This window comes from Pleurodeles waltl, chromosome 3_2 (genome assembly GCF_031143425.1).
Source record: "Pleurodeles waltl isolate 20211129_DDA chromosome 3_2, aPleWal1.hap1.20221129, whole genome shotgun sequence".
NCBI lineage: Eukaryota > Metazoa > Chordata > Amphibia > Caudata > Salamandridae > Pleurodeles > Pleurodeles waltl.
This window is the reverse complement of record NC_090441.1, coordinates 32649899-32663948: the sequence shown is the minus strand read 5'-3', so window position 1 is coordinate 32663948 and position 14050 is coordinate 32649899. Positions and strand designations below refer to the sequence as shown.

Here is a 14050-nt window from a genome sequence, read left to right as displayed (position 1 = left end):
TGTTACGAGTTCTCAGCTCTTACATTCGGTCGGTCTTCCCCCCCTTAGTGTTTCACCAAGGTCATGCGTCCTGTTGTGCAGTGGCTCCGAAAAAAGGTGTGCCTCTCACAGTTTCTAGACGACATTCTTATCATGGCGCAGGAAAAGCGTCTGGCACGTCTACTCCTTTCCTGGATGATTCAGCTTCTTCAGGATTTAGGTTTCAATATAAACACAGTGAAATCCCAGTTAGATCCCTCCCAATAGATAGATTTTTTGGGGTTCAAATAGACTCCATTTCGACCAAATAGAAACTCCCTTTGACCAAGAGACTGGCTATCAAGAAGGAGTTAAAGAAAGCATTGTCTGTTCCTTCGATTTCCTTGAGGGTACTCCCCCAATTGGTAAGCCTGCTGGCTTTATCCATTCAAGCCATCTTCCGGGCCCTCTGCATTATCGCGCTCTTTAGAGATTGAAGATTATGCATCTCCGCAAGGGCCTATCTTATTCGGAACTAATTGTTTTGTCACAGGAAGCCCGAACAGAGCTTCAATGGTGGTTGACTCATATGAATGCCTGGCAAAGCAATTTTTGCCTCTGTTCCGGAGATTGTCATAGAATCAGATGCCACCAGATGGGGCTGTGGAGCCAGATGGAGACGGGGGCGGGTCACTGGTCCCCGGAGGAACTTCAACTGCACATCAATTGTCTAGAGCTTCTAGCAGGCTCATTTGCTGTAAAGACACTATCTCCAGTCAGGTCAAAATGTTGTACCCTCTTGAAAATGGACAACATATCGGCAGTGAAGTACATCAACAATCTTGGGGGAATTACGAAGGACTTTTGGCATTTCTGTCTAGCTCACCAAATTTCAGTCACAGTGGAGTACATGCCAGGCAAGGTGAATGTAGTAGCAGATTGGAATTCTCGATACCTCCGAGATGTCAGCGATTAGTGATTACATCCCTGAGTATTTCAGTTTCTGAATCTCCTTTGGGGTCCTTGCTCATGGATCTGTTTGCGTCCCGCCTGAACGCTCAACTTCCACTCATTTACAGCTGGAGACCGGATACAATGGCTCTCCGCTCGGATGCCTTCCTTCAGTCCTGGATGGAGGAATTGAATTACACCGTTCCCCCCTTTTTTCCATGATTCACCGGGTTCTCTCACAGGTCCTTTGTCAGAAGGTGGAGATGATCTTAGTAACCCCATGCAGGAAAGCTCAATCGTGGTTTCCAGTGGCATTGTCCCTTTGTTGTGCTTTGGACCCGATGGGGCAGCCACATCCTCTCATTCTAGAGCAGAGGTCTTCAAACTGGGGGGCGGGCCCCCCTAGGGGGGCCTCAAGTGGTCCCGGGGGGGGGCGTCAAACTCTGGCCAAAAGAAGCATTATACAGATAACAGGCCTTTGTTTTAAACAAAAGCATGTTATTGCATTTTTAAAAAGGTAACAGCACCTGACTGCAATGTTTAAATAGGTCTGGACATACTTAAACATTGCCATCTTCATAAAATATTTGTGAAAAATTCTGAGGGGGGCCCATAGATTTTTGTTTTTCAACTGGGGGGGCGCGGCATTAAGAAGTTTGGAGACCACAGTTCTAGAGGAACAACTGTCGCTCATGGCATGGAGAATTTCGGGTGATCAAATTAAACCTCAGAGGTTTCGGAGGACACTAGAATCTTCCTCTCTCAATTCCTGGCGCCTAGTACACATAAAAGATGTGCCTCAGTCTGGAAAGGATGGTTGGATTGGTGCGGTCAGGGGAATGCAGATCCCTTGGGGGCCTCAGTGCAGATGATTGCTAATTTCTTACCCCAGTTAGCAGCTCAAAGTTTAGCCTACAGAACGAGTAACAAGCATCCTCGAGTTGAGGGTAAGTCTGTTGGGGGGGAGCATCCTTTAATTTGTAAGTTACTACTTGGTATTCGGTTGGTACGTCCCCCTCAACCAAAATATTCATCCTTGTGGGATGTTATTATAATTTTGAAATTCCTTGTAGCATGGCCAGCCAATGAGAGTTTATCACGAAAACAATTAATCGGCAAAATTAACTATGTTACTTTGTCTGATTTCATGCCGGAGAGTGTCTGACGTCAAAGCAGTGGACATTGCAGGTAGGATTTTTACTCCTACAGTTTAGATTCATCTAAGGAGCTGTAAGAGATGACAGGGCTAAGGAGGTTCTGGGGTGCTGGCTGACTTTACAGACCCCGAGAATAATAGTGTACACTCTTCCACGGATGGGAAGGGGGTAAGTAACACCGATGGGGATAGTAACTAACAAATTTCAGTCCACTCATGGACTCCATTGAGGAGTCTCCTTAATGTTTTAATTTCGTTCTTTTCTGTATCATTATGAAAGCGATTAAGGCATATTTTTGTGATGTTATGGATTTGCTTGTGATTTACGTACCTGCTCTAGCCGTGATATGGCTGAAGATTTGTGTAACCGTTTATAGAGTTTTTACATAGGTGAAACGCTAATAAAAATGTGTAATTAAAAAAAAAAGCGTTCGTAGAGATCACGTTATCTTCGACGAAGATAGAAAATAGAGGATTATTTGGTCAAACCCCTCGCTGGACGGGCTCGAAATGGGAAAAATATAAAAAAAAAAATGGGGGGGGGGGGGGGGGGGGGGGGGGAGGCGGGGTGACTAGAAATCAACCAAACCCCAACATACTAGTACAACCCCATTTGACAAAAGTATGTCTCAAGTAACAGAAAGGCGGGACGCAGAGATATAACATACTTGTGGAATGGCCAGCGTAACCGTAGTACAACAATGAAACCCCATATCTGCCACTACACAACGAAAACCTACAACCACCGGTAACACACTTCTTTAGACTTACCTGGCTTCAGGAAGCTTACTTTTAGAAGCTCGTTTAAAGGCAACTTCCGACGTCCGAGCTGAGCGCCACTGCGTTCTACGTCGAAGGAAAGCGCGAGGATTAGGCCCTCGCCTTCGGAGTATACGCTGCGGCCATATTAGAATGAAATGCAGCTAGCGAGATCCGTGAACCTGACTACGTGGCACCAAAATGAAATCAGAATATGTTAAGTAAGGCACACTGCGACTGGAAATAGCTGCCTAATATCTAAATGTACCCCTCGAAATACCTATTTTGTTATTGATATTACAAATACAACATATTTTGCGCATTCATTTTTTAAACATAACTGTTTTTGGATAATTTTATGTAAAAATAAATTATACTGTTCGTTAAGAACCTATGCAAATTTAGAACAGTTTTCTCACCTTTGTATGTTAGTCCTATCTCCGGGTCAACGCGGTGAGGCCATTTTAGATTGGGAGTGTTGTCTAGTGAAGTTGACAATCATGAAGCCTGACTTTTTCTGTAACATGACAAGCTCTTCTTTTGACAGCGACAGTATCCAATCAGCAGCCAGAAATGTAGCTCGTTTACAGCCTTGAAGAACACGCGGCCCAATCGTCAGTTCCCAACATGTCCTGTTCGAAAGGCTCAATTTGCACGATAGACTGCTTTGTACGAAACCACGCCCTTTGACTCAGACTGCCAGTGAGAAACGTTGGCCCTAGAACTTTGGGAATGGAGCGCCGGAAGTAAGGGTGACGTGCCCAAGATGGCGTACCAATCGCTGCGGCAAGAGTACCTGGACATTCCTGTGGTAACCAGAGCCTACACTACAGCTTGTGTGCTCACCACGGCGGCCGTGGTAAGAAGCATAAGAGGGGGAAGACCTGGTACAGCTGAACGTGTTGTCGGTTTTGTGCCTTGGACACCTGTGACACTGGAGAGCACTGGTTTCCTCATTCAGAAGACAGTTAGATGTGCGATCTAACTGTACACCCTGAGAGCCACGTATGACCGATTCGGTTGTGCATTATTGTTCGAGGGATTCCAAATTACATCCCGTATGCTAGCTCTGTTTTCTGGGCAACCAGGTATCACGTAGCTTGCTTAAAGACGCGTGCTACCTAAGTGCCGCTTGGGGTAGATGAGAGAGAATCTGCAGGGTTGGCCCTGCGTGAAGTGTTAGGATTGTCATACACCACCCAACTTCTATTGGGATGTGACGTCGTGCTTAGTGTGGCATTGCCGTCTGTGTGTCTGAAATTCTTCCTGCTGTGGTGGTATGGGATGACACGATGTAATGGATCACCGTCCGTGGAAGGTTCAGTCTGTAATGGCAGAGAATTGAAAAGTGTGAAAGTGGTGGAGGAAGCTATGTAGACAAGATTTGTATTTATTGTGCTTTACCAGATTTTAAACTGAATGTTGACAATTGTCCTTAGCAGTAGATTGTGCTCTAGTTTTCTGTGGTGGAAACATTTATTTTAGACACCACATTTTGTCTGTCAGCCAAAAGGCATAGAGGAGTGGTTGATTCGCAGCATTGGACTAGGAGTGGTGAACTTGCAGAAGCCTCTTGTAGATTGGACTGTCAGTGCCATTCAGCAAGGTAGGACAATTCGAGGCAAGAGCCCAATGAAGAGCATGGCATTGAGGTGCCAATCGCTGATGATTTTTTTCTGCATTCTGTCCATCACCTGTTGTTTTTGTATTTGTCGCCCCAAATGGGAAGGGTGTGCCCAGACGTGGGTCCCGTGCTTGCTATGCCATCAGCTTCAAGCTAGCCTGGCTGATGAAGAGTGATACCCTGAAACTGGTCCCAGGATGCTTGTTTCTGGTTCAGGGAGGACCTGGCCTGGCAGTTCGGGCTGGACCATTCCCATGAGACACAGGGTCAAGACTGATTTGCTTATGGCTGAGTCCAAACTGAAATGGCATGGCAAGCAAAAAAAAAAAGATGATGATGGATGAAACCCACATTTATGACTGGGGGTTAATGATTTGTTCTGCATTCCGTCCATCATCTGTTGTTTTTGCAATCGCCAATGGATAAGCAGCATGTGCAAGAGCTGTTTGTTTAAAGTCATGAAATGAGTGGGGAAAGCCACAAGCAGATTAGCAGGAGTGCATCTCATAGCGTTTTGAGGCAGCAAGATGTATTGAGGCACGTATAGTATGCCAGAGACGAAGGGAGAGATGCAAGAGGGCTGAGCAAGCCACGGATGATTATTACCCAACCGAAGGGTACAAGTAGGATGTGAGTGGAGGGGAGCACGACTGTCAAAGGATAAACTGGGAAAGTGTAGTTGTTCCTTTTTATGCTAACTGTACAAGCAATACAGGAGCAATGGAATTTGTAGAGCAAGGGATAAGTGAGAGCAGTGTGTCACTGAGTGTGGCATCAAGCTTGAAATTGCTAGCGTAGCAGGTTCATGGATTTACATGGCATGGGCACAGTCAGTAGACATAAGGCAGTAAAATGGACAAGCCAGTTGCAGATAATGTATCAAATGCACAGTGACGGGAGCACGTCGGTAGGTTTTTTGCTTAGGCGTCCCCCTTTAAATGGAAATGTATGTTTTACATTTAAGAAAGAGCAGAAGAAAGCCAGTTGTTGTGGTGTCCCAAAAGAAGAACTGTGTTTGAATAAAAAAATAATACAAGTTTACCGTAAGAGGCGCTGAATAATGTTCGTCTACAGGTCAAAACGGATAGCAGTGGTTGTGTAGCACGGAAGTTGGTCAAATAGTTGAATTCAGTTCTTATCGCTAGCATTTCAAAAGGCAATCTAGGACCCAAGAATTGTTAGCTAATTAAGATGACTGGCTCATACCGGAGTGTGCTCAGGCAAGGATTTTTGAAGAAACGTGAATACTGTGTCGTTTGTCCTGAATGCGATTGGGCAAAGTATTGGACTGCTAGTCATTCATTGTTTTGCAGCTGGGTAGGAGGGACTTGTGAAGTTGCTATGCCTCCTTAAGCTGCTCACATGTGAGCTGTTCACCAGAGCACGTGTGTTTTTGTAGGAAGAGATGCACATAGAACAGCTGTTTATTGTTGAAGAGTATCGAGTGTAAGAGAGTATGTTATTTGTTTTTTTCATATTGGCGCTTGCTACTTTGAGCAGTCTACGTCATAGGTAATTGATGTTCAAATTATGTGGTGAGAAATGGCATCATTGATAGGTCAACTACTAAGTGTTTTTGTCAATGATAATTCGTTAGTCATCTTTACCATCTAAATTGACTCAATACTTTATTTCATTATCCACTGATTCTTATCTCAGTGTCATATAGAGATAGCTCCCCTTTCTTCAACCGTTGTTGTAGGGTAGTAAATATAATAAGCAGTATCACAGACATTTCTTTCAAATTTTCCCTTTTAAAAGTGCCCTGTCCATTCCTACCCTAAAACTCCCGCCAGCATCTTAAGCCACCACCCCAGAAGCAGACAACGCGCAGTCCAGCATTAAAACTGCACATCCAACAGAAGAGTGGGGAAAGAAAATGCTCACTTTCAGTGAGTGGCCGGACCGAGCAACATGCTTGTCCATGCAGTTACTGCCCTGTTTGTGAGGGAAGCCTGTAGTGTTATGTTTTTGCATGTGTGTGATAACACTGCACGCCTAATTTGTAGTATGTTTGTACAGAGGTTGCCTTGCACTTTGCCTTTGATTTATTTGTTCCTTGTTTCCAAGGGGGGATTACGCTGACATTTATATTAAGTAAGTTGGCGCATCAATTGCTAGCAATGTAACTGTTCTGCATGTAAGAGGAACTCTTGAACCTCTAATACTCGCGTTCTGCATGTTTTGTGTGACTTATTTTACACTGCTGCTTCTCGCGCAGTACCTTTTGTATAGAAGGAAAACCCACGTTAATGGTGCCTTTAATTGTGTGTCTGAGTTGAGCTTGCAGTGCTGCTTCACAATGTGGTGTATGAGGGAAACGTGCACTGATGCTGCATGTACTGCAGTTGTCCCGTGAGGTGGGGGTGCTATCCCTTTGTTTTCCTGTTGGCGATATTATAATGAAGTTTGCTCGCTTACTTGCTGTTAAAATGTGAGGGAGGGACGTTTGCAGCTTTGAAGGGGGCCTCGACAGTGCAGAACCTCTGTAGTGTGACTGAAGCTTACAATTCTTAATTCTACGCTGGGACGTCTACACCAGTGGTGCATGTATTGATCTCGTGTGTGTGTGTGTGTGTGAACCACACAGTGCCAATACCAGCCCTGTGTTTGTTCAGTGTACCTTTCTGAAATCACTATTCTTTCTTTCTAAGCTTTTTCTCGTGTGTTGTTTCTTGTCTGGTAATGTGTGCGTTTTCTGGCTTCATACACCAACGTGATTTAAGAAACTGCCTTGTTAAATACATGGCAGCACTGCTGAAGTGCGAATAATGATATTTCAAGTGTGTGGCAGCTAAAGTCTGTTTAAACTGTGATTTGTGTTAAGTTGGCCATAACTGAACTCCAACAATACTTCCATGTAGGAGACGGAGAGCCACTAGAAAGGGTGTATTTTAGAAAATGATTGATATTCCACATCCCTCTCACTTTCAAAGAGTTCACCTATTTGAAAACTTCAAAATACACTACTTATAAAACTGTATGGTGATACAGAACCGATGATAACATAAAAATATTTCTATTTCAAATTGTATAGAAAAAATCATGCAACTCTACTGAAAAGCTCATTCTGTCTCTCTGTAAGTTTATTGTGTCTGCTGAGCACAATCAAAACTAAACGTTTAAACGCTTGGAAACTTCTGAGCTATTCTTACACTTACTTCTTGAAAACATCAGCAATTTGAGAAGTGCTCGTAGTGCTGGACAGGTTATTGCTGTCACTTTTAAAGTATAACATTTGTGCTAAGAAATGCATTTATGGAGCAATACATTATTTTTGTTTACATCACTAACTTTTAGCAGAACTACTGAGACATGTCAGCATTGTCCATTACATTATTGCAGCCCCGATGAGCGGCACTGGAAGTGTGCAATAAACTGCAGCATGCCTGCAAAGAAACACCTCCAGCTTCCGAGCCCACCTCTATCATCTGTGTGTATGGCACCTGCTGGTCCAAGAGAAAAGGACAGCTGAGACTGAAATTATATTTTTCTTAGATCTGTAAAATTGACTTCTATAAATAGATGTTTACCGTATAGATGAAATGCTGCAAACAAACACTTGATTTCCCCTCTGCCCTATCTGTGTCTTGAGCTTATCCCGACCCCCCATTCATAGAGTAGATATCTGGCTTCTTTTTTAGAAACATAGTTTGCGGATTGTTTATTTAGAATTTGTGTTTAGTATGTGTTAAACTAAACTGTTGTCTCTTTGGAGCTCAATCAAGCAATGTTGAGAAAATGCAGGAATGAATCACTATGCTGTTTGAATAATGCTATTTAAAGCATAAGTAATATACTTTCCTTTTTTATTACAGCAGTTGGAGTTAATCACACCTTTCCAACTCTACTTCAACCCTGAATTAATATTCAGGAATTATCAAGTAAGTTTGCACGTGTTTCTCCATCTATAGAAACAGCAAAATATATGAAATTAAGTTCTGCATAACCAGGTCGTTGTTTATATTATTGCTGTATTTGTCGATTTGTTTGTAAACATCACTGTGACCATCAACGTTCCACATGTATTATAGTCTCGTAATACAGTACTCCTACTCGTTAATTTGACGTTATATATTTGTGCACATTAACAATGATGTATGGTCGGTCATTTCTCTGTTTTTCAGTATATACTAGTTTGGCTAGGTGAATTTTTTTAATCCTTTAATGGTACATAGCCGTCTGCTTTATGTGCCAAGGTGTAGCAAATTGTTGTTATCAATCTAACATACTCTTCTGAGGATTACTGTCTTTAGTGGACTGAGATAAGTAGTGAAAGAATGGATAGAGGACATTTTCATGGGAAAGCCGGTGTGAGGCTCTCTTCTGCTGGCAGAAATAACAGGTCCTGTACCAGCTCCCCTCCTGCTGTACTTCTGGTCCTGCAGCCCTGCCTGCTCTGACTCACTGCCCCCTCCGCTGTGCCGCATTGCTCCTGTTGCATTGTTCCTGAGCCTCTGTCCTAGTCATTGCTCTTCTGCCTGTTTTACACTGTTTCCTCTGCGCTGCGAGTTGTCTCAGTTTTCCCTCGTTGGTCACTGTTTTCACTGTTTGTCTCGCTGCTCATTTTTGTCACTGTTTTCACTATTGTTGTCTTTCGTTTCACTGAGGCTGTTGTTTCCCCTACTGCTGTCTTTTCCCGCTGTTTCCCTTCTTGCTTGATTCCTCCACCACCAGTACCGCCAGCCCGCCCACCCAGAAACTCCCTTTTCCCCTCAGGACCTACTGAATGGAGGCCTCAGCGTGTCCCTGTTGAGCCAGTCCTGTAGCAGCTACCCTCCTGCTGCACTTATGGTTTTGCTGCCCTGCCTACGCTAACCCGCTGCCCCATCTGCTGTGACACATCGTTCCCTGTGCATTATGCCTGAGAGCTTGTCCTAGTCACTACTTCTCTGCCTGTTTTCCACTGTTTGCTCTGCTCATTGTCACAGTTTTCACTAGTTGGTTAATGTTTTTGCCTTACTGCTCATTTATGACACTGTTTTCACAATTTGTTTTTTGTTTCCCCTACTGCTGCCTTTTCCCGATATTTATTTTTCCTCCCAGCTCCACCCACCCTGTGCCAAAACCTCTTGTTCCCTCTTTCTCCCCCCCCCCCCAAGCACACCCCCCAGGACCTACTTATGGATGCCGCAGCAGGTACACAAAAGGTGAACCCGTCTGCACCCAGTACCAGAACCTTGTCCCTCCACCCACTCACCAGTACTCTACCACCAAGCTCTGTGTCCTGGAACCTAGACACCACAACAGCTGCCGAATCGCCTAAATCCCGCCACTGCCCCTACCCCCGCCTCCCCTGCTCGACCGAAGGACTCTTCACCTGCCGACACTATTGCTTCTCCTGCAACACAGGAAGGCTCACCTGGAAGACCGCAAACCCACCTGACGTACATCAGTGCATTCAGCTCAACGCCCAATCCCTATGGAAACATGCCAAGGAAATCTGGGAAACCATCACTACCCTCTCCCCCAATGTAATCTTCATCACCTGGCTTAACCCCTCCTCGACCTGTGAGATCACTGCCGCAACACCAAGCTGCTACAAGACAGTTCACCAAGAATGTTCAAACCGGGGGGAGGCATCGCCATTATCCACAAGGAAACTATCCAGTCCATTGCCACCAAAGACGATTCCACACATCATGAAACACCTCAACTTCCAACTCCTAACCGACACCAAGACGACTATCGGAGGCACCCTCGCCTACAGACCCTCCCCCGCCCCCCAACCTACCTTCTGGAATACCATCTTCAACTTCATCACCTTCTAGCTATCGACTCCAAGCACTAAATACTACTCGGTGACCTCATCCTCCACCTCGAGGACCCAGATGACACCAACTCCGCCAGTCTCCTGGAAAGCATGAGCCACAACGGCCTCACCTAGCTGGTCACCAACCTCACACACAGTGCAGGACACACATGAGACTCCATCTTCACATCTAGCGACAGTCAAGTACAGCCACGTCACCAAACTCACCTGGACCAACCACACCATCATCCACTTCACCAATGCAGGCTCCCAGGGCACCTCCACCAAGCCCCGCAGCTCCTCTCACCACAGCTGGAAGAAGGTGACGGAGACCCAGTGGACACAAGCCCTCAACATCATCCAGCCCGATGCAGCGTAAAACCTGGAGCAGGCAGTCCAGAATTTCACCAACTGGATCACCAAATGCACCTACACAGTCGTTCCCATGAAGTCAGCCAAAACCAACAAAGCCTCAAGACAAGCCAGCTGGTATACCATTAAACTCAGAACCATCAAGCACTCCTGCAAATGGCTATAGACGCAATGGCACACCCCCAAAAAACCTCTAATTAAACTGCCTACAAATTAGCCCTCAACAAATACAACCACACCAATGAATCAAAGAAACCAAAAGAACAGCCCTCACAAACCGTATCCAGTCGAACACAACCACCCAAAGAAATGGTTCAACATAGTCAGGGAATACTCCTGCCCATTAGCTACTGAGAACACCATTTGTCCATCAGAAGAGCTCTGAGAAACCCTCTCAAACTACTTCCACAGCAAGATAGCGACCAACTACAACAACTTCGACCCCCTCAACCCTTCTGCTTCAACCTTATCACCTCCGACCAACCCACGCACACCAGCCATGCGATCGCAACATGGATGCCGCTCACCACGCAGACCATGTCAGCCATCATGTCCTCTATCCAATCTGGAGCACCCACTGCCCCCTGCCCCCACCACGTCTTCAACCTCTGATCCAAGTAAATCAGTGCGGAACTCACTAACATCTTCCAACACCTCCATGACCATGGCGGCCTTCCCTGACAGATGGAAACACACCAAGGTCAGACCCCTCCTAAAGAAATCCTCAGCCGACCCCAGCAAACTAAAAAACTACCCCCTTCCCTCCCCCCCACTCACTGCTCCTGTGCCCCTTCAAAGTCATTGAGAGCGCCATCAATCACCAGCTGACCGAACACCTGGAGAAAAACAACCTGTTTGACGCCTTCCAGTCCGGCTTACATCCCAACCATAGCACAGAAACTGCCTTGATTGCAGCCATCAAGAACACAATATCCCTCCTCTACCACGGTGGGAATGCAACCCTGATCCTCCTCAACTTATCAGCCGCTTTCAACACCGTATCTCACCATACCTTCATCAAAAGACTCAACCGCATCGGCATTCAGGGTAACGCCCTCAAGTGGATTGCATCCTTCCTCACAGGACAAACGCGGAGAATCCACCTGCCACCTTTTACCTCCAAACCAAAGAGCATCATCTGTGGCATACGCCAAGGATCGTCCCTCAGCCCCACCCTATTCAACACTTACATGACTTCTCTCGCAAATATCGACAGAACCCACAGACTCCACATCATATCCTATACAGACAACACACAACACAACTCATCCTCCCGCTCACTTAAGACCCCTCCACCACCAGAGCAGCCTTCCACAAAGCCATGAGCATTGGCAAGTACCTCAAGCTGAACTCCGACAAGATGGAAGTACTGATCTTTGAGAAGAATACCTCCCCTTGGGACAACAGTTGGTCACCCTCGGAGCTGGAACCCACACCTACTGACCACACCCGCAACCTCTGCATCATCCTCAACTACACACTCATCATGAAGCGCCAAATCGATGCAGTAACCTCCTCTTGCTTCAACACCGTCTACATGTGCCGTAGAATCTTCAGATGTATCCCCATCAACACCAGAAAGACCGTCACCCAGGCCCTTGTCACCAGCCGGATAAATTACGGCAACACTCTCTACACCGGCATCTCCACCCGGCTCCTCAAGAGACTCTAAACCCTAGACCATACAGAACGCTGCAGCCAGACTCATACTTGACTTTCCCAAATGATCTCACAACCCCCCCTCCACTTACACAACCAAGCACTGGCCTACCTCAATCACTGCTTAAACTTCCACCAACCCGACACACCTGCACTCCTGCCCTGAGCCTCGCACACCCTCTCCGCATCCATTGTAGCCTCAGTGGGGATTGGTCCTTCTCCTTCATCACCACCAATACGTTGAACAAATTGCCCCTCCACCTGCAAACAACTCCCTCCCTGGTGGACTTCAGATGCAGGCATAACACCTGGCTCTTTGACTAAGACCTGCAAATTCACCCTTGCCGTGATACCCTAAGGAAGAGGTCTTCAAACTGGGGGGGGGCTCAAATGATCCCATGGGGGCCCCAGATTCTGTCTAAAATAAGCAATTGTACAAATAACAGGCCTTTGTTTTAAGTAGAAGCATGGTATTGCATTTTTAAAAAGGTAACAATACTTAACTGCGAGTTTAAATAGGTCTAGACATATTTAAACATTGCCATCTTTATAAAATAATTGTGAAAAATTCTGAGGTGGGCCCAATAATTTTTATTTTACAGCTGGGGGGCACGGTATTAAGAAGTTTGGAGACCACTGCCCTAAGGGGTGATTGAGCTGCGCCATACAAATACTGTTTGAACTGTGTGGAAGAACGGACCAAAGACCTTTGCTACCTCAGCTTGTGGAGCTAGATTTTCTTTTGTAACCCCTCTGCTCTTGCTGTTACCACTGGGCACCATTCCATATTTCTGTAATATGATCCTATAACTTAATAGTTTGAGTGTGATGTCAGAACTTGTATCTGGAGGAGCAATGATTGGCAATGTAAAGAGATTTAGTTTTATTGTGCTAGCAGATGAAAACATAGGATTGCTCAAATGTAAAGGGACTATCTGTGGCATACCAATGAGTAACCTGCATGAAAACACTAGGGCACCCTTCTTTACCACAGAAATAAGTAATATGTTTTTTCAGGAAACCTCAGTTCATCATGGTAATATAGGCACAAATCAAAAAGCTTTTAGATGTCTTCTCTTCAAACCTATAAGAGCACAAGAAAGCAACAAGAGGAATGGCCCAAAACACCACGTGGGGTCTTTCACCTGTAACACCACAAACGCAGTACATCTAATGTTGAAGAGTCAGAATTTGTGCATAGGTGTGCAAATTAAATACAAGGAATTCACAAACTGCAATACACAGCATATGGTGTACACCATTTTGTGCCTATGTAACCTGATTTATGTAGGAAAAACGTAACAAAAATCAAATTATGCAACACAAATCCAGGAAAAATGTAATCATACCAAATGCATCCCTACAGCAACACTTAATGTTTGCAAAATGTAACGAACAGGACATCAAATGGTTGGTCTTGAGATGGCACAGAACTTGAGGAGCAGATACCGAAAGAAAAACTGGAAGCTTGCGCTTTTCCAACATTTAAACCGCATGTCTGATTACTGCTGAGGAAAGGCATAACCACTAATAACTCATACACAAGGAAACACGTATCTATAAAAGAAAATTAATATGCCTGATTAATTTCTTGTGTTTCCTCGAGTTATTTGAAATTAAATAAAATCTGTCCATAGACCCAAGAGTTTCCAATCACACCGAGTGTACGTTTGTGAAAATATAAGTTAGTGTAGTACAGGGGTCCTCTTCTTAAACCTGTGAGCAGAATGTCATGTATAGATAATAGACAGAATTGGAGCTTTTCAATCACATGCATATCTCTAAACATTGAAAACAAAAGTCAAATAATTGTTCTTCC

General features: G+C 45.0%; 2 protein-coding genes across 3 annotated transcripts in view; one reads left to right on the top strand and one right to left on the bottom strand.

Annotated features, from left to right (window-relative positions):
• The window catches only part of MIS12 (MIS12 kinetochore complex component), a 43849-nt gene extending 40473 nt beyond the window's left edge, over positions 1-3376 (bottom strand). Inside the window, exon 1 of one of the 2 annotated variants that reach the window (XM_069226679.1) lies at positions 3244-3376. The gene's annotated coding sequence lies outside the window, so the exon portion shown is untranslated. Of the gene's footprint in view, positions 1-2836; positions 2947-3243 lie in introns of those variants that run through there. The other variant, XM_069226678.1, reaches the window with a different exon arrangement.
• Positions 3377-3483: 107 nt separating this feature from the next.
• DERL2 (derlin 2) overlaps positions 3484-14050 on the top strand; it is a 73648-nt gene continuing 63081 nt past the window's right edge. Inside the window, exons 1-2 of the mRNA XM_069226677.1 lie at positions 3484-3683; positions 8267-8332. Coding sequence (XP_069082778.1) covers positions 3591-3683; positions 8267-8332 — 159 coding nt within the window. The 5' untranslated portion in view covers positions 3484-3590. The remainder of the gene's footprint in view (positions 3684-8266; positions 8333-14050) is intronic.